Source organism: Monodelphis domestica, chromosome 4 (genome assembly GCF_027887165.1).
Source record: "Monodelphis domestica isolate mMonDom1 chromosome 4, mMonDom1.pri, whole genome shotgun sequence".
In the NCBI taxonomy this organism is placed as follows: domain Eukaryota; kingdom Metazoa; phylum Chordata; class Mammalia; order Didelphimorphia; family Didelphidae; genus Monodelphis; species Monodelphis domestica.
This window is the reverse complement of record NC_077230.1, coordinates 143,146,059-143,171,306: the sequence shown is the minus strand read 5'-3', so window position 1 is coordinate 143,171,306 and position 25,248 is coordinate 143,146,059. Positions and strand designations below refer to the sequence as shown.

The 25,248-nt window shown below is 34.4% G+C and overlaps 1 protein-coding gene across 1 annotated transcript in view; it reads right to left on the bottom strand.

Moving 5' to 3' along the window:
• The window catches only part of KYNU (kynureninase), a 147,296-nt gene extending 122,304 nt beyond the window's left edge, over positions 1 to 24,992 (bottom strand). Inside the window, exons 1-2 of the mRNA XM_001371076.3 lie at positions 24,881 to 24,992; positions 14,529 to 14,729 (exon numbers count right to left, since the gene is read on the bottom strand). Coding sequence (XP_001371113.1) covers positions 14,529 to 14,697 — 169 coding nt within the window. The 5' untranslated portion in view covers positions 14,698 to 14,729; positions 24,881 to 24,992. The remainder of the gene's footprint in view (positions 1 to 14,528; positions 14,730 to 24,880) is intronic.
• Between the last annotated feature and the right edge of the window lie 256 nt (positions 24,993 to 25,248).

The following is a 25,248-nucleotide window of genomic DNA, read 5'->3' as shown; positions in this document are numbered from 1 at the left end:
TGTGCAAACAATGCAACAGTGCTTTCTCACATTTCCTACAATTAAAGAAAGTTTTATCACAAGACAAATTTAACTCTATCCATAGTTGACCCAGAGTGTAGTGTACTCAATTCCCATTACCACTTGCTATTTTAATTGCCTCCAAATGGATAATATTTGATCATCTTTCATGTAACCATTTCATTTTTCTGTAAATGGAATATTTGGTAATTGTTTGAGACTATTTGCAGTTGGCCAGGAGAGCAGTAGAATCTTGCCTCATGTGAATGCTGTGGGTTCCTGCCCTCTTAGTTAAATGCAGAAAAGTCTACTAGGTTAAAGTGAAAAGACAAGAATAGGTAGTTCTCAAAGAAGGAAATTCATGCTATAATAACTAATAATTAGATAAATTTAATAAAAGCTATATATGCACACATATTATACTTTATTATAATTTTTATATCAAAGGCATAGAATAGAAGGAAGGCCAGAAGAAAACACAGTTAAACAGAACAGCTTTGAAAGTTGCATTTTGAATGTATATATACTATAAAGGAAAAACTGACAATGTATAAAAGATTGAGTTTCATATATAATCCTCTTTGTTCTACTTTGTATAAAGGAATATTCTTTTTTTACATTTAAATTCAAAATAAAAATAATTCAAACAAAACTTTAGCGCAAGGTTACAGGTTGTGATGTTTCAAATGCAGCTGAATCTATCAAAAATCTGGCTTTCTGGAGGCAGAGTCAAGATGGTGGCTTAGAGGCAGCAAAAGTTCAGAGCTCCAAAGGCCCTTCCATACCGATTAATAACTAAATGCCCTTAGGGGACTGAAAACTAGACCTAACAACAGGACAGAGCCAAGGTACCCTCCTTCTGGAATCAACTTGAAAGGTATGTCCCCCAAAAAGCCTGAATTTGAGAACACTCTGGGTTAAAGGGTAAGAAAGAAGGAAGTTCCCTGTACCCCTCCCCCACCCAGAGTGCTGAGTCTCCAGTGGTGGCTGAAATCTCTGGATGGACAAGGGTGCTGGTCTAGAGGGAATACCTTGTGGACAAAGTTATTCCAGGCTCAGAGCATTAAACACAGGTGGTGGGGAAGCAGTTGGAGAAGAAACACAGAATGGGCAGCCTAGTTGCAGCAGTGGAGATGCTCCATGTTGCTGCCCCCCCTTCCCAAGGTTTTGGCCTCAGGGTACATTCAGATCTGTAAGGTCAACTCAGCTGGACTTAATCCCACCTAGGCATCAGAGGGCCAGGAAGATCAAGCTCCCACACCCCTCCCCCACAGAATGTGCTGAGAGATTTGCTGACTAAGGTCCAAGGGTGAAGGCTGACAGAAAAGCTCCAAACCACAGATCCAACACAAAATTACAGGAGCAAGAGAGCAAGCAACTACAAGGAATAAAAGGAGGGGTAAATATTAGCAAACAACAGAAAAAGAAAAAGGAAATTATAATTAATAGCTTCTATACAGGCAATGAACAAAGAGCCAATGGAACAGAGAAGGATGAAGGAACACAAGCAAAAAAATAAAAAATTCTAGGGAATTTGATACAAGCTTTGGAAGAACTCAAAATACAATTCAAAACACAATTAAGAGAGACTGAAGACAACTGGAATTCCATGAGAACTGGAACAACCTCCAGAAAGTGATGCAGAGCAAAATGGAAAAGAACCAGCAGAACATTGTACACAGAGACTGATACACTGTGGTACAATCTAATGTAATGGACTTCTCCATTAGTGGCAATCAGGAGGTCCTGAACAACCCAGAGGGATCTATGAGAAAGAACACTATCCACATTCAGAGGAAAACTATGGGAGTAAAAACACCAGAGAAAAGCAACTACTTGATTACATGGGTTGAGTGGGATATGATTACGGATATAGGCCCTAAGTGAACATTCTAGTGCAAACATCAACAGCATGGAAATAGGTTCTGATCAAGGTGCACATAGGAGTTTAGTATTTCCTATCTTCGACCTCTTTACCCTTCCAGGGTATTGATGTTCTCACCCCCTCTCACCATACACTTCACTGTGACATATAAATTTATCCCATTTTTTCCCCATTTCTCTTAGTATTAACCTCTTTTTTATGCTAGTTGTGCACCTGTAACACCCAGTGGAATTTTGCATTGGCTGCAGGAAAGGCAGGGGTAGGGGAGGGAGGACTAGAATACGATTTTTGTAACCAAGGAATAGTGTTTGAAATTGACCAAATTTAAAAAAAAAGAAAGAAAAGGAAGGGAAGATTAACCTTTCATTGGATGCTCATATAAGGTATATGCCAGGACAATAAAAATCTCATTCAAGAAAGTTCTGCAGAAAAACTCTAGGAGAGCAACTTAGTTGCCAGAGATATTCATTTTTACCTGGAATTAATGAGTAGACATGGAACAGAGACATATTGATGACCAGAGGCTTAAAAGCCATCAAAGTCAAACACTTTAATTTTACTAAGAAGGAAACTGAGGCCATAAGGGTTAAATGAAAGGCAGCAAATAAACAAATGAGTTATGAATTTTTATCTTTGGGCTTCTATCCCAGCTCTATTCTACTGTATCAGGAAGTTATTTTTTCTGTTGTTGTACTGGACTAAAAAGTAATGATGAACTAGGAAGTGGAATTTGTGATGATATAAAAAGTTGCTTTATTCTTTAATTTTTATAGAGCAAAAAATAATGCTAAACTTCCAATGTTTATTACTTATGTACATTTCTATAATACAAGATTGTAAAACTATATTTAAACACATTTTGCATGTAAATTTGCTGGCTGTACCCTCTATTTCAGAGGAAAGTTGATGATCTACACTTTTTCTCATTTGAATGAAGTGATGGATTCAAGATGAAGAATAAAACATTTTTGGACATTGATAGCATTGGACTTTGTTTTCTTAACTATGTATGCTTGTTACAAGAGTTTCATTTTTCTTTTAAATGAGAGGGAAAGTAGCAAGAAAATAAGGGTGCATTTGATGAAATATTAAATAAAATGAATAAAAAACCCTTTAAATGCCAAGAACTATTTCCAAGTGGTTAGAGGATGTATATACATAATTTTCAAAATAACCATGACAATAACTATTAACTAAATAAAGAAATTGCTCCAAATAGCAAGAGAAATGCAAATCAAAGCAACCTCACACATTTACACTGTACTCAATAAATTGAAAAAAAAATTAAAAGATGTAAATGATCAGTATTTGAGAAATTTGGGACACTAATACATCAATATACTGCTGGTGAAGTTATGGATTAATCCAACTACATTGGAAATATTTTTAAAAAGTAACTAAATTTGAAACTCAAAAGGAATGAAGGCCAAGGTGTAGGGGACCAAGAGAGTATTTCTGTAGAAATAGATCTGAGCTGGGTCTTGGAAAGAAGTTAGGATAGGTCTCATAAATAAATTAAAGGAGTATGGGAAAATGTAACTGTCAGATCCATCAACAAAGTGTTCATGACCAACAAAAGATAGAGAGGATTACAGGAAGTAAAATAGGTAATTCTGTTTACATGAAAATAAAACATGTTTGCACATACAAAACAAATTCAGTGGAAGGGCAATTTAAAAGTTTATCTGATAAAGGCCTCATTCTATAAGTATACAGGGAACTAAGCCTAATTTATTAAAATAAGAGTAATTCCTGAGATGGCGAAAGGATATGAAAAGGTAGTTTTCAAAATTGTAAATCAAAGCTAACAATAGTCAAATTTTAAAAATGATCTAAATTACTACTAGAGAAATGAAAATTAAAACAACTCTGAGATACTACCTCACACATGTCAGACTAGAATAGACACTAATGTACTCTTGGTGGAATTCAACCATTCTGGAGAGCAATATTGAGCTACATCCAAGGGGATATAAAATTATTTTTAACCAGCAAAATCATTTCAATGTCTGTATCCTAAAGAGATCAAAGAAAAGAGAAAAGGACCTATTTGTATAAATATAATTATAGCATCTTTTGTTGTTGTTGTGGGGGTAAAGAATTGGAAATTGAGAGAATGCCTATCAATTTAGTCATAGCTTTAAAAGTTGTAATACATGATTATGATGGAACTATTGTGCTATAACAAATGACAAACAGGATAGTTTCAGAAAAACTTTGAAAGGCTTATATGAACTCATGCAAAGCAAAATGAACAGAACTTGGAAAACATTGTGCACCATAATATAAATATTGTAAGATGATCAGCTATGAAAAAGACACTGATTCAAAACCATTTCAAAGGACCCTAGATGAAAAATGCTATCTACCACTAGAGAAAACTGGTGAATTCAATGCAGTAGAAATCATACTTAAACAAGAATTTATTGTTTTATTTTGTTTGCATTTTCTTTTGTAACATAGATAATATTCAAATGTCTTTTTTGTGACTTTATATGTATAATCAATATTAAATTGCTTACTTTTTTAAGGAGTGGGGAGTGGCAAGAAGGAAGTAATTTGTAACTGAAACTTAAAAGATAATTGTTAATTGTCTCATGTAATTGGGGGATGTTTAATGAAATAAATACAAATACATTTTAAGAAAAAAGTCAAGGAAGTGAGGAGAAAGCAGAAGTGGAAAAGGGGAACAATTCATACAATGACAATGATTCAGGAAATGGACTGTTATATGTGAGGAACAGCAATTAGTGCAGTATAAATGAATTACATAATATATGAAAGGGAGTAAATTACAAGGAGATTGTAACTTATAGAAAGAGGTGAGCTGGTGGATTAATTTAAATGCAAAAAATAAAATTAAAAAAGGATTTTTAATTAGATTCTAGGCAACTGCTTCCTATGTTAATTTAATAGGTGTTACAATAGTCAATAAAGTAGTAAAAAATCACTTTCCCTGATGAGTAAATCCTGGAGTAGAATTGAGAGCAACTTAAGACAAGAAGGCTAATTTGGAGACTATTTTAATACTTCAGGGGAGATAAGATGAAAATCTATAGTAAGGTGCTACCTTTGTTGGTGGAGAGAAGGGGATGTACAGTAGAGATGCTGTAAAGGTAAAAATGACACAATATGTAACAGAGTTCATGTGAGGAGTTAAGGATAATACTGAAGTGAGCCTGAAGAACTAGGAGGAGGATTGTGTTCTCAATAGGAATAGCAATAGAAAATTTGGGAAGAAAAAAAGGTTTGGAGGAAAAGATAAGTTTTGTTTTGAAAATGTTCTATGCCTGTATTACTCCTTCCTAACATATAGGAGGGGGGTGGAGACAATGGAAACAAAAAGGAGAAGATAGACACAAGTGCAAGAATTGGCAGGATTTGATAAAATGATTCAATATGCAGTGAATTGATATGAAAAAAGGGCAGGAGTTGAAAAGACAGAAAACTGAAATTTCAAACATGAGAGACTAGATAGATGGTAGTACTGCTTAAGTTAGAAGTGGGGGCAAGTTTAGAAGAAAACATAATACCATAATACACTTAGTGTTGCCTATATTGAATGTGGAATGCATTGGTAGAGGCCTTCTCAGAAAAGAGGTTTGGGCTAGAGAACTAGAAAGTGGGGATATCAAGCATCTCATAAAACCAATCCATTCTGGCTCATCATCTTAAACTCATTTACTTGACTTACTCCTTCCTCAGAAAGGATCAGTAGTAGGACCAAAGAGTAGATTTTCATTAAAAAAAAAAAAAAGATTTTCCTAGTGGTTTAATCTGAGATAGAAAGAAGTAATGATCTTAAAACTTTTCCCTTGCAACAAAGCAGCTTGTGAGAAAACAAATGTGTTAAGTACAGATGATAAATTTCTAGAAAAATTGTAATGGTGATAAAACTAGTGCTTTAAGTTGTGCTTCCTTTCTACCTCCCCCTTCAAAAAAAAACCCAACAAAATAGATTTTAAAGAAAATTAAAGTATATGCAATAGTTTTTAGTTTCTTTATGCTTCTAAATGTACTTTGTCAGTTCAGGAAAAAAGATGATACATTATATATAATTTCATTTGATCGTAAAATTACATTAGAAATAATTAAAATATGAGTTATTCGTGTAACCATTTTGAATTTAATTAGCCAATTATAATTTTATAATTATTGTTGTAACTATTAAGGGCTCACATTTAGGATAAAATTCAACACCCCTTTTGCCACTTAGAATTTCTGTCTTTCTTAATGATTTCTACATTCCCTACATTCCACTTCTTGCTATTTTACATATCCAAACATTTTGTTTTATTTTTTAAACCCTTATCTTTCATCTTAGAATCAATACTAATCATTGGTTCCAGGACAGAAGAATGGTAAGGACTAGGCAATTGGCATTTATTTACTTCCTGGAGTCACACAGCTAGGCACTGTCTGAGGCCAAATTTTAACCAAAGACCTACTGACTCCAGTCCTGATCCTTAAACCACTGAGATACCTAGCTGTCCCTGTTTAGTTATTTTAAACAGAAATTCCTAAACATCAACCACTACTATTACTACTACTATTACTACTACTACTGTTGCTGCTGCTATTACTGCTGCTACTGCTACTACTTTTGCTATTGCTGCTGCTACTGCTGCTAATACTGCTAATATTGCTACTATTGCTACTATTACTACTACTGCTATTACTGTTATTGCAGCTATTGCTGCTGCTGCTACTACTACTGCTACTGCTGCTATTGCTACTACTACTACTGTTGCTGCTACTACTTCTGCTGCTACTGCTACTACTGTTGCTACTGTTGCTACTATTGCTACTACTGCTACTATTGCTACTGTTATTCCTAATGCTACTAATGCTACTGCAGCTACTGTTGCTACTGCTGCTACTATTACCACTGCTACTACTGCTACTGCTGCTATTCCTGCTATTGCTGCTATTACTACTATTACTACTACTCCTACCACCACTACCACCTCTCTTCCTGCTACTACTTCTCATCTTCCTCCTTCTTCTCCTCTCCTTCCTCTCTTTCCTCTTCCTTCTTTTTATTCAGTTGTTTTATTTTCAAATGATATAAAATTATAATAGCAGAGTATTATTCTTATGCAATAATAGTTCCAAGCAGCTTTTTCATTTCATGTAACTTCATCAACATATTAGGTTACATAATGACCCTTCCTTATCTAAAATCCCCACCATAATTAGAATATACAAATTTGATGCTTCATCAGTCTTGAGAAAATGAGATATATCCATTATAATATCTATTGGAATCAACACTTCTGGCAGACAATTCAATTAAGTTCATGCAGTCATTTTCATTGATTCAAAGTTGAGTAAGGTCAAGAAAAAAAAAACTTATTTTTTCCTACATATTGTTTTTAATAAGATGTTTCTCTAATCAATGCCACTGCTAGGCTCTTAGAAAAGGTGGATTTTGAGACTTCCAGTCAAGATGGCAGCTTAGACAGAGCTAAAGTTCAGATCTCCGAAAACCCTTCCTTACCAAACACAAACTGTATGCTCCTAGGGCACCGAAATTCAAAACGAACAACAGGATAGACCCCGGGAACCCTCCTTCTGTACTCTGACCTAAAGGTAGGCCCCCCCAAAAGCCAGAACCCTAGATCATTCAGATTTAAGGGGTAGGCAGAAGGAAGGTCCCATGACCCATCACCTCCAACCCAGAGCGCCGAGGCAGCAGTGGGAACCTCAGGGCCGGCAAAAGGACCTCAGGACCAGCTATTCTGAAGACCTCATCTTGAAAACAACCTGAGCCAGCCATGGGGGCACCCCAAACACATGGCTGGGAAATAAAGAGAGGTGGGGGTGGGGGGAGCCTGTAGCCCCCTGGCTGGATCCTTCCATCTGAGTCTCACGGAAGGTCCCTGCATCAGGGCACATTCAATCCAACCCAGCTGAACTTAATACTATCAGGAGCCATCAGAGATCCAGGAAGCCATGGCTCCTCCCCCCCTCAGAGTGTAGGGTCTTCTGAAAGAACAGTAACCTCAGGGCCAGAAAAGGCCCTGAGATATCTTGTGGACAGTGCTGGGCCAGGCTCAGAGCGTGGATGTAAGTCAGCAAAGCATCGGGAGGGAACTGAGAGTAGTAACCCCAGAAATATCAGCAAACCCCAGGCTTCCCTGGGAAGACAGAGCAGTTGCGGAGAACAGACAATTTGCCTGGTGCAAAAGCCTCTGAATATCAGACAAATACAGGAAGAACCAGTCTCCTCACTCAGATAGAGATGGAAAACAGTACAGAAGTAGAAAAGTCTCAAAACACCAAGAAAAGCAAGAAGAAGGGGGAGAATTTGTATACATTTTATGGAGCAAAAATACAAAATACAGAGTGGATAGAAGAGGAAACACAAGCAAATGCTCCGAAATCTTCCAAAGGAAATGGAAACTCTCCACAAACTCTTGAAGAATTTGAATCAGAAATGATAAAAAAGATGGAAGTCTTCTGACAGGAAAAGTGGGAAAAAATTCAAAAAGAATTCAGCAAGCTGAAGCATGAAAAATGCAACTTCAATATCAATTTGATGAAACTGAAAAGGAAAACCAGGCTTTCAAGGTCAGAATCAGGCAACTGGAAGACAATGATTTTGCAAAAGAGCAAGAATTAATAAAGCAAAGCCAAAAGACCAAGAAATTAGAAGAGAACATAAAATATCTCACTGACAAAGTGATAGACTTGGAAAATAGAGGAAAAAGAGAAAATGTGAGAATAAATGGACTACCAGAAAAGACAGAAATAAACAGTAAACTCAACATCATAATACAAGATATAATAAAAGAAAATTGCCCAGAGATTCTAGAACAAGGGGGCAATACAGCCACTGACAGAGCTCACAGAACACCCTCTACACTAAACCCCCAAAAGACAACTCCCAGGAATGTAATTGCCAAATTACATTCTTAAAAGCTTTCAAACAAAAATCATACAAAAAAGTCAGAAAAAGACAATTTAGATATAAAGGAATGCCAATCAGGGGCACACAAGACCTTGCAAGTTCTACTTTGAATGATCGTAAGGCATGTAACATGATTTTCAGAAAGGCAAGAGAGCTGGGTCTTCAACAAAGAATCAGCTATCCACTAAAACTGACTATATAATTCCAGGGGAAAGTATGGACATTCAACAAAATAGAAGATTTCCAATTTTTACAAAGACCAGAGCTCTGTGGAAAGTTTGATATCGAAAAACAAAGAGCATGGAATACCTGAAAAGGTAAATATGAAGGAAAGGGAAAAAGAGAAAAATGTTATCTTTTTCTTTTATTCAAACTCTCTTCTATAAGGACTACATTTATATCAATCTATATATATATATATATTAATATGTGGGGAAAATGTAATGTGTAAATGGGGGGGAAAGAAAGACTAAATAGAATAATCTTTCTCACACAAAGATTCACATGGGAAGGGGAGGGGAAGAAAACTCCTATAAGAAGGAGAGCAAGAGAGTTTTTACTTAAACCTTACTCTCAGGGAAATCAACTCTGAGAGGGAAGAACATCCAGATCCATTGGGATCTTGAATTCTATCTTACCCAACAAGGTTGGGAGAAGGGAAAACCAAGGGAGGTAGAGGGGGAGGGAACACAAAAAAGGAGGGAAGGAGAGGGGGGAGGGGGAGGGAAAAAGGGAGGGGCTAGAAAGGGAAACATACAAAGGGAGGGAATTAGGGGTACAGATTTAAAGTAAATCACAGGATTAAAGGGTTAGAGCTAAAGAAGAAAGTTTAGAATTATGTAAGGATATCAAAATGCCAGGTAGTTCACAAGTGACAGCCATAACTTTGAATGTGAATGGGATGAACTCACCCATAAAATGTAGACGAATAGCAGAATGGATTAGAATCCTAAAACCCTACCATATGTTGTCTTCAAGAAACACACATGAGGCAGGTAGCAACCCACAAGGTCAGAATTAAAGGATGGAGTAAGACCTCTGGGCCTCAACTGACAGAAAGAAGGCAGGAGTTGCAATCATGATATCCGATGAAGCCAAAGCAAAAATAGAACTGATTAAAAGGGATAGGGAAGGTAATTATATTTTTTTAAAAGGGACTTTAGATAATGAGGAAATATCACTAATCAACATGTATGCACCAAATAATATAGCACCCAAATTTCTAATGGAGAAACTAGGAGAATTGAAGGGAGAAATAGACAGTAAAACCATATTAGTGGGAGACTTAAACCAACCATTATCAAATTTAGATAAATCAAATCAAAAATAAATAAGAAAGAGGTAAAAGAAGTGAATGAAATCTTAGAAAAATCAGAGTTAATAGACATATGGAGAAAAATAAATAGGGACAAAAAGGAATACACCTTCTTCTCAGAACCACATGGCACATTCACAAAGATTGACCATACACTAGCTCACAGAAACATGGCATACAAATGCAGAAAAGCAGAAATAACAAATGCAGACTTTTTAGATCACAAGGCAATAAAAATAACAATCAGTAATGGTACGTGGAAAACCAAATCAAAAATTAATTGGAAATTGAACAATATGATACCCCAAAATCATTTAGTTACAGAAGAAATTAGAGAAACAATGATTTCATCAAGGAAAATGACAATGGTGAGACATCCTTTCAAACCTTTTGGCATGCAGCCAAAGCAGTAATCAGAGATAAATTCATATCCCTGAGTGCATATATCAACAAACTAGGGAGAGCAGAGATCAATGAATTGGAAATTCAAATAAAAAAATTCGAAAGCAAACAAATTAAACCCCCCCAGAAGAAAACCAAAATAGAGGTAGTAAAAATTAAGGGAGAAATTAATAAAACAGTAAGTGATAGAACTATTGAACTGATAAATAAGACTATAAGCTGGTACTTTTAAAAAACAAACAAAATAGACATAGTACTATTGAATATAATTAAAAAAAGAAAGAAGAAAAGCAAAATAATAGCATCAAAGATGAAAAGGTGGACATCACTTCCAATTAAGAGGAAATTAAGGCAATCATTAAAAATTACTTTCTCCAATTATATGACAATAAAAACACCAATCTAGGCAATATGAATGAATATATACAAAAATACAAACTGCCTAGACTAACAGAAGAAGAAATAGAATTCTTAAATAATCCCATACCAGAAAATGAAATCAAACAGGCCATCAATGTACTCCCTAAGAAAAAATCCCCAGGGCTCAATGGATTCACAAGTGAATTCTATCAAACATTCAAAAAACAGCTAACCCCAATATTATACAAACTATTTGACATAATAAGCAAAGAGGGAGTTCTACCAGATTCCTTTTATGACACAAACATGGTACTGATTCCAAAACCAGGCAGGTCAAAAACAGAGAAAGAAAACTATAGACCAATCTCCCTAATGAATATAGATGCAAAAATCTTAAATAGGATACTAGCAAAAAGACTCCAGCAAGTGATCAGAAGGGTCGTCCATCATGATCAAGTAGGATTTATACCAGGGATGCAGGGCTGGTTCAATATTAGGAAAACCATCCACATAATTGAGCATATCAACAAACAAACCAACAAAAATCTCATGATTATTTCAATAGATGCAGAAAAAGCCTTTGATAAAATACAACATTCATTCTTATTAAAAACACTAGAAAGCATAGGAATAGAAGGGTTGTTCCTAAAAATAATAAACAGTATATATCTAAAACCATCAGCTAATATCATCTGCAATGGAGATAAACTTGATGCATTCCCAATAAGATCAGGAGTGAAACAAGGATGCCCATTATCACCTCTATTGTTTAACATTGTACTAGAAACACTAGCAGTAGCAATTAGAGAAGAAAAAAGAAATTGAAGGCATTAAAATAGGCAAGGAGGAGACCAAGTTATCACTCTTTGCAGATGACATGATGGTCTACTTAAAGAATCCTAGAGATTCAACTAAAAGCTAATTGAAATAATCAACAACTTTAGCAAAGTTGCAGGATACAAAATAAACCCACATAAGTCATCAGCATTTCTATATATTTTCAACACAGCTCAGCAGCAAGAACTAGAAATAGAAATCCCATTCCAAATCACCTTAGACAAAATAATATACCTAGGAATCTATCTCCTGAGACAAACACAGGAACTATATGAACACAACTACAAAACACTCTCCACACAACTAAAACTAGACTTGAACAATTGGAAAAACATTAACTGCTCATGGGTAGGACGAGCCAATATAATAAAAATGAACATTCTACCCAAACTTCTTTATCTATTTAGTGCCATACCCATTGAACTTCTAAAAAAATTCTTTACTGATTTAGAAAAAAACATAACAAAGTTCATCTAGAATAACAAAGGATTAAGGATATCCAGGAAATAATGGGAAAAAATACAAAGGAAGGGGGCCTTGCAGTCCCAAATGTCAAACTATATTACAAAGCAGAAGTAATCAAAACAATTTGGTACTGGCTAAGACACAGAAAGGAGAATCAGTGGAATAGACTTGGGGCAATTGACCTCAGCAAGATAGTATATGATAAATCCAAAGATCCCAGCTTTTGGGACAAAAATCTACTATTCAATAAAGACTGCTAGGAAAATTGGAAGGCAGTGTGGGAGAGATTAGGTTTGGATCAACACCTCACACCCTACACCAAAATAAATTAAAAATGGTTGAATGACTTGAACTAAAAGAAGGAAACTATAACTAAATTAGGTAAACACAGAATAGTATACATGTCAGACCTTTGGGAAGGGAAAGACTTCAAAACCAAGCAAGACATAGAAATAGTCACAAAATGTAAAATGAATAATTTTGACTACATCAAATTAAAAAGCTTTTGCACAAACAAAACCAATGTAACTAAAATCAGAAGGGAAACAACAAACTGGGAAAAAATCTTCATAGAAACCTCTGACCAAGGTTTAATTACTCAAATTTAAAAAGAGCTAAATCAATTGTACAAAAAATCAAGCCATTCTCCAATCGATAAATGGGCAAGGGACATGAATAGGCAGTTTTCAGATAAAGAAATCAAAACTATTAGTTAGCACATGACAAAGTGTTCTAAATCTCTTATAATCAGAGAGATGCAAAACAAAACAACTCTGAGGTATCACCTCACACCTAGCAGATTGGCTAACATGACAGCAGAGGAAAGCAGTGAATGCTGGAGGGGTTCTGGCAAAGTAGGGACATTAATTCATTGTTGGTGGAGTTGTGAATTGATCAAACCATTCTGGAAGGCAATTTGCAAATTTGGAACAATTTGGAATTTGGAACAAAGGGCGAGAAAAGACTGTCTGCCCTTTGGTCCAGCCATAGCACTGTTAGTTTTGTAACCCAAAGAGATAATAAGGAAAATGACTTGTACAAGAATATTCATAGCTGCACTCTTTGTGGTGGCAAAAAAAATTGGAAAATGAGGGGATGCCCTTCAATTGGGGAATTGCTGAACAAATTGTTTTATATGTTGGTGATGGAATACTATTGTGCCATAAGGAATAATAAAGTGGAGGAATACCATGAATACTGGAACGACCTCCAGGAAGTGATGCAGAGGAAAAGGAGCAGAACCAAGAAAACATTGTACACAGAGACTGATACACTGTGGTACAATCGAAGGTAATGGACTTCTCCATTAGGGTCAATGCAATGTCCCTGAACAATCTGCAGGGATCTAAAAAACACTACCTCCAAGCAGAGGATAAACTGTGGGAGTAAAAACACGGAAGAAAAGCAACTGCTTTACTACAGGGGTGGAGGGGTTATGACCGGGGAGAGACTTTAAATGAACACTCTAATGCAAATACCAACAACATGGAACTGGGTTTGAATCAAGAAATCAAGAACACATCTGACACCCAGTGGAATCATGCGTTGGCTATGGGAGACGTGGGGGGGGGGGGGAGGGAGGAAAAGAAAATTATTTTTATTTCCAATGAACAATGTTTGGATATGACCAAATAGAATAATGTTTAATAAAAAAAATGTGGATTTTTTTTCATAGAATATTTCCAAGATGTCATCTGTCATTTTTTCTTTATTCTCTAGGGTACTCTATGTACTTTCTTCATCTTTATCACATGAAAAAAATATAATCATATGTCCCCTCTCTCAACAGAAGTGGCAGGTACCAGAATAAAATTTATTTAAAATACAATACTACCATAAAATTAATAAACCAAATATAAGATACTAAAATATGTTGTGCTGAAAGTAATTGCTTTGAGTTATAAGTACGTAAAGACATTACAGTCTAACTCCATTAAAAGAAAATGTGTCTGCCTTTAATTTTCAATCATTCAGTATATTGTTCAAGGAAGATAACTGACAGCATAAGCACTTTCTATGTACTATGCTTTGGAATATTACTCAAAAGAAGAATATGAACATAAAACATCTGAGGCTGGGATAGGTTGATTTAGTTAGTAGCACTAGATATCTGATGCTCTCAGATCTGGTTACAATATTCTGCATTAAATCCTGAAGTGAAACACTGGAAAGAGTACTGACCTTTGAGTCAGGAAGATCTGAGTAAAATTGCCAAACTTATAAGTAATGATACCTTGTGCAAGTCATTTAACTTCTATGTTCCTCAGGCAATACCCTAGGATGTATATGCAGAAAATAAAAATAACCTGCAAACATACAAACAAAAAACTTCCCCAATAATTGTTTCTCACTTAAAGGTAGATCCTTCATTTTTGGAATATGGAAACATTCTTGAAAATTCTTTAGGTTGTCATGCTCATCCAGGTACAAAGCAAGCTTTTCATCAGTCAAACTGCATCCAAGCTGAGAGGCAGTACGCTCCAGAGTCCTCATTGGTAACTCATGAGAAGTAGAATCCATTTTAATGTCAATTTCACAAAAAAACTGAGGTCCTGAAAATAAATATCACTATTCATTAACATGAATAAACACAAAAAACTAAAATAACTTTTATATTGATCCAAGATTTAATTAGTCTTAGACTTTATACAAGCAAATCAAACCAAACAGAAATATTGTTTTATAGTCTTTGAACATCCTTTAAATTCAGCAACCACTTGTGGATGATGATAATAATCAAATATTTGTCAACTTATTTTTTTCTCCTTTGGCAATAACAATTATCATTAGCACCTTTGTTCAGGCCTGATTTCTTCTTACCTGGACTATTCTAATAGTCTCTTAACCAGTCTTTCTGCCTATGCTTTATCCTTTCTCCATTCTATCCTTCACATTACTTCCTAAATAATTTCCCTACTATTCCACTGATTATGCTACTCCTTATTCAAAAACCTTGAGAGGTTCACTGTTTCTTCTCCATGTACAGATAATGCATAGAAAACACTTTATAATTTGAACCTTATCTATCTTCCCAGCCTTAATTCATACTGTTCCAAATTTACCAATTATTATGTTTGATTATTGATTGATAATTTTTTAAATTGAATGGTATATTATTAAGCTGAAATAGCTATTCATTGATCTGATTTTGGATGTAAGAAATAGTCCCAGCTATTAGTAGTTTTAGTAGCTATATTGAATCAACTCTAATATTTAGAACTAATTATAAGCTAGTCCATTAATACATTGCTGGTGGAGTTGTGAATTGATCCAACCATTCTGGAAGGCAATTTGGAACAATGCTCAAAGGTCTTTTAAGACTATCTGCCTTTTGATCCAGCCATAGCACTGCTGGATTTATACCCCAAAGAGATATTAAGGAAAAATACATGTACAAGAATATTCATAGCTGCGCTCTTTGTGATGGCAAAACATTGGAAAATGAGGGGATGCCCTTCAATTGGAGAATGGCTGAACAAATTGTGGTATATGTTGGTGATAGAATAGTATTTTGCTCAAAGGAATAATGAAATGGAGGAATTTCATGTGAACTGAAACAACCTCCAGGAATTGAGGCTGAGTGAGAGGAGCAGAACCAGGAGAACATTGTACACAAAGACTGATACCCTATGGCATAATCGATTGTAATGGACTTCTCTGCTAGCAGCAAGGCAATAATCCTGAACAATTGTGAGGGACTTATGAGAAAGAACACTATTCACATCCAGAGAAAGAATCATGGAAGTAGAAACACAGAAGAAAAACAACTGCCTAATCACATGGGTTGATGGGGAGATGAATGGGGATGTAGACTCTAAGTTATCACCCTAATTAAAATATTAATAATATGGAAATGATTCTTAATCAATGACACAGGTAAAAACCCAGTGGAATTACTTGTTGGTTATGGGGGAGGAGAAGGGAAGGAAAGAATATGAATCATGTAACCATGAAAAAATATTCTAAATCAATTAATGAAATAATTTTTTTAAATAGTAAGCTAATCCTTTAAGTACACCCCCCCAGATTTATTATTTATATATCAGAGGGGCTGTATGTCAAATTCCTCTCCTTTCAAGAACTTGAAATTTATTGTTAGTTTGGAGTCTCAACCCTTCCCTTCTGAAATCAATTTCCATTCATCATTTCTTCATAAGCCCATCACAAGCTGGTCAGAGAGATGAAGATTTCCAGCTTTACTGAGACTTTAGATCCTCTTTTAAGGAGCTTGTCAAAACTTCATTTCAAAAAAAAAAAAGATAACCATAGGACATATGCTCTAAATTCAATCTAATATCATGATTGTCAGTGACCCCATTTTGGACATACCCAGATCCCTGGATGCCCATTCCTCAGTTTATTTCTGCAGTTTTGATGCAAATCCTGAACTTTGTTTCTCTTTTCCTCTTGAAAATTCATGTTGATAGTGATGTTCTAGATCAAACTGGGTGTGTCTGCAGACCCACTGATTTGTATGGTTTGCATGACTCAATCTAAAGTTTTGTAGTCAGAAGATTTGTTCCCAGTCTTTTTTCTTTATATATGTTACAAATGAAATATCTCTCCATGCTCTCTTCTTATGTTTAAATCTTCCATCTTTATGCCCTTGTTTATGCAACTTGTCTGCCTGGAATATTCACTCCTTCCCTATTTAAGTTTCCTTTTCATAAAATACCAACTCAGTGACCTGTCCTCTGTGAAATTTCCTCTGGACCTTCCAGTGGAATGTGATCTCTACCTTTCTATATTTCTTGTAGCACTTTAGCTGGCCTTTTCTTGTACTTTAACATTCTCCTTTATTTCAATATCACTTTTGTATGTCTTTATCCAACTAGACCTTATGAGCAAAGCTTCTCCAATTCTACATTCTATTATCATCCAGTATATATCTGTGTTCCTAGCTCCTAGCTTGGAGAGTGGAATCCAATATGCATTTAATAACTATTTGTTAAATGAATCATATGGAAGCATTCTTTGAAGTATATTAGCTCATTACATTTTTAAGGTACTTTACAAACTCCTTATACTTGTGTTGCTTCCAATGTAAGAGAAATGTTCCTTCATCATGAACTCTTATGAGAAGATATGAATCAATAATAATGGCAATGATGATATTTATAAAGTATTTTAAAGTTTACAAAGCAATTTACATGTATTTTAATTTCACAATAATTCTGTAGCAAAGATACTTTTATTATCTTCACTTTATAGATGAATATAGTAGGAGGCAGCCAGGTAGCACAGTGGATAGAGTGAGTTGGTGTTGGAAGGACATGGGTTCAAATCTTGCAACAGACACTTCCTAGATATGTGACCCTGAGCAAGTCACCTGAACCTCATTGCCTAGCCTTTGCTACTCATTTTACTTAGAATTGATACTAAGAAGGTAAGGGCTATTTTTTTTAAGTTGAACAAAGTAAAGCTGAAATTACTTCCCAGAGTTTCAAAATTAGCTTATATATGAGGAGGATTTTAATACTAAGTTTTTCTGACTGCAACTCTGGTGCCTTCTTTTTTCCTCAACTCTTTCTTCTTTAGTTAAGTGAAAGCTAGAAAACTACTCATGCTCGCCAAATATAAATAAGCTGTTTCAACAGTATTGCTGGCATAGAGAAGCCTAGAGAAGTATTAGATATATGCTATTCTCTTAAAAACTAGAATTTAGCTTGATTTTATATTTATTCATCTGCCTTTTCTCAGTTTGTTAGATAGAGAAAAAGAAACTATCCTAAAGGATATACATGTCAATGAAGTTTTTCTTTACTCGTTTGGGTGGAAATTTTTTTTATGTTTAGCTGATTAAAGAGAAGATATAAACCTAAATGCTAGTCTCAGTCTGAGGAATTTCTCAAAACTCTTTTATTCTTTCTCAAACTTAAAATTTTTATTTTGTAGGATACTTATTTTGAAATCTGTCTCAGTGCTTTTTTTTGAAGTTTCTATATACACTTAAAATACCCTTAATTTGTACTAGACTATTTTAAAATTAATTTCTTATCTCTCCTGTAACAATACAACATCCTTGTGAACTAAAACTGTGTATTATTCATCCATGAATGACTACAAAATATTTTGAATGTAATAAATGGTAAACGAGGATAAATATAGTAAAAATGCTTATTGTGATGCTTCTGATACTGGTTCATATTAGCACTGGGTACCTCATGACACAACAATGAATTAAAAGGAACAATTGTAAGTAGAGAAGAAATTGATAATTATAATCAAAATGATACCTTTAAATGTAAATAATGAACCAGCAGTAGAGAAAGGCATTACTAAATATGAAATGACACTAAGTAACTATTAAAATGATAATGGATTTATAAAAGTAACTGAAAACTATGAAACTGAAATATAAATGAGTGTATAAAAGGGTTAATATAGGAAATGGCCTCCAGAAATACTTTTTTTAATTTGAGCCATGTAGGTAGCTCTAAGTGTAAGAACTATTTTTACTTATACAGATCATCACTTTATCTCTAACTTGGAATCGTAAATTGGGTCACTAAGAAATTCAAGGATATGGTACTGATCAAACAGTTAGCATGTTTCAGAGGTATGACAATCCAAGTCTTCCTGTTTTCAGACAGCCTACTATTTACTCCACCAGACCCCTTTTTGAAGAACATAGTATGTAATGTAAAGAAACAGTAATTCTGTTTGTGAGATGAATGGAGGGGAGATATAGCAAAGAAAGTATCATGTTCTAGCATATGATGAGACTTATGAATGAAAGCATAGGGGCTGAATTTGTGATTTCAATGTTAAAGGGAACTCCTGAACAAGGCCATTCCCTCTACTAATGTAGTTCAGCAAATTTTTTGAAATGTAAAATATTGAGTTAGGTAACTTGCCCATTGTCACTCAGTCATTATGTGTCAGAGGTGGGGAATAAACAGAGGTCTTCCTGACTTCTAGGCCATTTGTAATGACATTATGTCACAACTGCCTGTAAGAATGAATTATAATAAAAAAAATAACACTCAAGAATGACCAAAATGGTGGCATGAAAGAAGATAAAGATAAATTCATGGAAGATGCCATATTAAATTAAAGCTGTACTTGTGCTGAATTCCTTTGCTTTAGATCAATCTAGAAGGATTGTCTATCCTTAGCCTAATCCTCCATTAGTGTGAATACAAATACATATTCACATTCACACATGTATATAAATTTACATACAAATATAGGGCTATCTGGATAAAGATGTCATCTGAGGAAAGAACAGTTTGGGGAGAAAAAGTATAGTTCAAGAAGTTTCTAGGCATAGAGATCAATTAGAAAGAATAGAGAAACTAAGGGTAATAAGGGTTTGACTCATGTCTCTACTACTTAAGATGGCATTACCTACATGACACTAGGGAGCTGCTTTCTGTGAACTGAAGGACAACAGAATTAAGGCATTTTAAAGATGATCAAAATTCTAGCCTTACAGTTGATGGGAAAAATTCTGCTTCTAACAATGAGGTAGGCCAAGGTAGAATATCTCTAAATGCTCCAGTCTGCCAGTCTCTCAAAGGTGGGCTATTACTTTCTTTCACATGGGTGATGCCATCTCATATGACCTACCTGTCTCCAAACTCTCATTACATAAGCAAATAACAACTTGTGTCAAAGGTTGCCTAGAGAAGTAATTTGATTTGAATTTGTCTTTTGTCAGTCCTGTGGGAATACATCAGAAGATTTTCCAGGTAATCAGTAACTAGGCAATACTAAAAACAGGAGAGAGTCACACAAACTAGATTAAATATGGGACAGGTACAATTTGTGTGAAGAAAATAAGCAACATGGTAAGGCAATGGTCATTTGGATTTATGTATCTTTATCATCCAAAGAGTTCATTTTAGGGAAAAAATTAAAATAAAAAATTCTATCCTTTTTATTGAAGCCTTTTGTTTATACCTTACATTCATTTCCTAATGTATACCATTTTCCTACCTTTTCCATTAAACCTCTCACTACAAAGAATAAACAACAAAAAGAAAAAAATAGCAAAATCAACCAAAACATTCATCACATCTGATAGTATTTGTGTAAGGAAAGAGTTTCCCTCCTACTTTAGATTAAAGTAATCACAGAAGATGGAGAATGTAATTAGAAATTATAAAGTAGATGTTAAGGAATTTTACAGCAACCCTAAAATGAATGGTGAATGTCTTTAATTAATTTGAAAGTGATATAAGGCTATGGATATTGGTTGTGACATCACACAAGAAATATCTGATGAATTGTTGAGAGAATCTTAGACGTATTTTTGGCATCCATTATATAAAAGAAGCAAACCTCAAGAGCATGTTATGTTTAAAAATCCCTTTTTGCACTCTCAGTCAGTGAGAGAAGAGGCAGAGGATTTTATTTTTTCTCCCCACTGCTATCATCAGACTTATTGGATAACTGGGAGGAAATGTATCAAAATCAGAAACCAAGACATATGACAAAAACATGCACAGATGCGGGAAGATAGTGACTAAAGGGTTTACTATATTTTAAAGATTTTAAATATCCATAGGTTCCTAACTCTGTGATGAAGTAATGGAATTTCATTTTCTCAGCTCTTTGTGGGGGGTGTCAAACTTGGTCATTATAATCTTTAAATTATTTCTTTTTTATTTCTTTTTATTGCCTTTTATCTAACCCTATCACAACTTCCTTGACTTAAATTGTTAGGATTTTTTTTTCTTTTGCTTATTGATCTGTTTTTCTCCAGATCCTCTAATTCCTAAACCTTTATTTTATGTTACATTCCTTTGAGGCACTCTTTTCAAAGAAATTTTCCTTTAACTTATCCTTTTTACTTTCTGCTTTAAATTCTATTCTTCATATAATAGCATATAGCATTCTTGTTTGTTAGTAATTCATTGTGTCCTTTATAAGTACAGAATTTCTTGAATACCAAATTTTAATTCCTTACTAAATGAGATAATATATGTATATACTTGTAAAGCACTTAGAATTGTTCCTGGTACAAGTAAATACTTAACAAATGTTTATTCTTTTCAATTTCATTCTATTTTTTTCACATTTTTCTGTTACTGAATCTGTAACTCTTTATAACTTATTTTTTCTGCTCTGCTTAACATTTAAAAGTATCAGTTCATGAAGAAAGGAACAATGAATGGAAATGGTGTTAAGCAATGTCACTTTGTTTCTTGAATTATGAAAGATGATTTTATTCCCTGATTTTACCATGATTATTCAAAACTGCTAAGAACAGATTATCCAATCTCTGTTTTGGTCTCCTTTTTAATTCAGATATCCCCTCTCCATTGAATTATAATTGTTTTCAAATAAGTTAGTCCCCTAATGTGTAAACCACTTGCATTTTGAGACTTCTATCTTTTATACATGGGAAATTATGGAATTTATGCATTTGGAAAAATAGTGATTTTGAAACCCAGCATAGATTCATAAATAACACATATAGCCAGATTACCATCATTTCCTTGTTTTGAAAAGTTATTGAACTGGTATTTCAAGAAAGTTCTATAGAGAGAATATGCTAAGATTTCTGTCAAGATATCTGACAAAATTTCAGGATATATTTGCTGACAAAATGGAGAGATGTTGACTAGATAATACAGTTTAGTGGATTTGTGTTTGAATAACAAGATCCAAAGAATGATAATTCATGAATTGGTGTCATGATATATGGTGATCTCCGTGAAATGGCACCAACATTTCTATCAACAGCTTGAATGGAATACTTATAAAACTTATGAATTATTTGAAACTACAGATAATAGAAAATATTTGAATGATTAAGCCAACATACAAAAAATATCTCAAGTGATTAGGCTGAATCTAATAAGATAAATGATTTAATAAGATAATTGGATGAAGATCTAAAAATATAAAGGCCCCTGTAAGTTCAAAGAAATCCCAAACAGCTAAAGTCTTGGATAGAAGCAATTTGACTAGGAAACATTTCAAGCGATAAATGATCTAGGGAGGGCAGCTAAGTGGCAAAATGCATATAGGACCAGGTCTGGTGATTGAATGTCCTTGTTTGATATTTGGCCTTAGACACTTCCTAGCTAGGTGATGCTGGGCAAGTCACTTAACTCATTTGTCTACCACTTACTCTTCTATCTTAGAATTGCTACTAGAAAAGGAAGTAAGAATTTTTTTTTAAAAAAGAAAAAAGATTGGACTGCAAGTTTAATTTTAAGTCAACACAGTGACATTGCAACCAAAAAAGTTAGAGTGGTCTAAATCTAAATTAAGAAACATAGAAATGTGTCCCAGTGTAACATGTACTAGTTATATTACACACAGACTATTATTTTTAGTTCCAGGCATAACATTTTAGGGAGAATATTGATGAGCTGGAATGTGCCCATTAAATGGTTAACAGAATGGTGAGGGAATTCAAAATTATGCCCTGCAAGGATCATTTCAAGAAACTAAGAATGCACAAAGAGATTATTATATGTACGACAGATTAAATATATGTTACTTGATGCCAGAGAACAGTGGGGAGCAATGGGTAGAAATTTATGAGAAGCAATTCTTGATTGCATGTGGCAGAGTAGGTAAAGGACCAGGATAGGAATCAAGAAAATCTGGGCACAAGACTTGTTTCTGATACATATCATGAGCAAGTCATTTAAGCTTTTACACTGAAGTCCCATAAACTTCTAAATTTTAGAAGAGTTTTTAATCTTCATCAGTGGGAGAGATTCCCACACTAGAAGTTACTTCCAATAATATATTCACAGATATTACCAAAAATTAATGTTAATATGTCCAAAAGTGCTGATTTCCTGAGTCTCACAGAGCTTTCTGAATGAGCTGGTTGATTGCTTCTCCTATGGGTTGATTGAATAATAAAAAAAAAATATGAACCGTCTTTATTATTTGCATGACATTGGAAGGAAAGCTACCTTTCTTTGAGACTATTTCCTACTTTATATAATAAAGAGATTGGGCTAGGTAACAGCATAAGATTTCTGAGATTCTGACTTAGGCATAAATGTTGAGTCTTCTTTTGAAAAATGAAAATACAGGCTAAATATAAAAATCTTAAATATGAAAAATCAAATGTTATAGTTGACATTTCAAATGATTAAATTATATGTGTATAAATGAAGAATATGGCATTAAGCATCCTTAGATTTTAATCTTTAACTCTAAAATAAGAATATTAACATTGCACCAAAAGACATTTATTACCTTTTACTGTATACATAAGAGTGTATCAAAGAGAGAGTTACTAAGGATTGTTACAGTCTTTTCTGCTTATTATTTTCTGGAAACAATAATGTATTTGTATAAATTTTTATTATTTACAAAATATATTTTATATATAATCTTTCATTTACTTCTTCATATCAGGGACACAACACATATATTATTATTTCCATTTAAAAGATGATGAAACCGAAGCTTACAGAGGAAAAAAAAAATTACTTAAAATTACATAGCAAATAGATGCATGAAATACAGACCAGGTCCCCCATCTTCTAACTCCCAAAGTAGGGTTGAACTGCTAACAAAAAACAAACAAACAAACAACACATGTGCACACAAATGCATACACAGACACCTACAGATGTGCCCAGAGGAAGACACAAATTCTTCCAAAGCAATTCTGCATTAAGACATACATTAACTTTGTAAGTTAAGCGATTTTCATCTAAGAATTTATTTTGAGACTCATTGCAATAATACTAAGTAAACATTTGTTATGCTTTCTGCTACTTCATTCACAGAGGGGGTCTAAGGTTAAATTAGTCAGTTACCTGAATGATAACAAAAACACAGTAGTTAATTTTTATACCGTCCTGAGTTTAACAGGGCAAAAGAGCAAATAACATCTGGTCTTACAGTTCAAAGTTTAGAAATGTACAAACCAAAAAAACCCAAAAGACTTTACAATGGTGGTATATGAAAAGTCAACAAAAATACTTATTAGAATATCATTCAAAATGCTGGTCAGTGGAAATATCAAAAAGAAAACGATTTTCAATAAAACTGTACACATGTCAGCATTTTAATGACCATTGAGAAATGCACGACTATATCTAGGAGGAATTTTGGCACTAAACTAAGATAATACTAAGTGTGGTGAGACTGATAATGTTGAAGCCACAGCATCAGTAACAATGTAGACACAAATAGCAATTTTTAAAATCTTGCTACATAGAAAAAGAGACACTCCCTTTTAAGGCAACTGTTTCTGAAAATGAAAGAGGAAGGTGCCAAATACTTGAGAAAGGCATAAAACAAATTGAATTGAAAAGTAAAGCTTATTTTTAAGGTGGCTAACTTTTTGCTGCCTGAACTTAAAAGCTACTTCATTAAATTCTTCTATATAATGACATTTAAAGATTATTAAATGCAGGGCATTTTTAATGTTTATTCTTTCCAAAATTCACTGGAATTTTTTATTGACTGAAAAAGTCTCAGGTAAAATTATCTCCTTCATATGGGTGATTCCTTTTGAGGCCCTTATATTTTAGACAATATTACGTTCTGAGAACAAAGGGCAGGCACCTAGATGTGTGCCACACATAATCCTAGGGAAATGTTAAGAAATACAAACTGTAGAATCTTCTACTAAGTAGTGGTGTATATATTTTCAACTTGTATCTATGTATGTGAGAATTTTCAGTAGAGCTGCACGTGTGTGTGTGTGTGTGTGTGTGTGTGTGTGTGTGTGTGTGTGTGTTACAGCTTTGCATTGTGGGGTAATTCTCACCTTCTCGGGCTTCTGATGTGTTCCACAGCTTCAGGTACCAAGAATGAAGACTGAACTTTCAATCAGAGTGAACACTGAGGTTCAGGGAGAGAACTTCTATGTCAAGTTCCTGGTTACTCCACCCCTTCTGGGCTTTTTTTTGTTTTGTTTTTTTTTTTGTTGCTAGCCTTAGCTCCTCCTCTCTTGCCTAATTCTAAATATGACCAATGACTCTGACCCTTCTATCACTGCCAAAACTCAAGCAAAATGCTTCCACTAATTGTGCTGACAGCTTTCTGTTTCACAGTTTCACAGAGTTCAGGCCAATTCAGGCATCCCTCGGGACGATGTCCCCAGCAGTAGAACAATAGATATGTATACTGGACCTG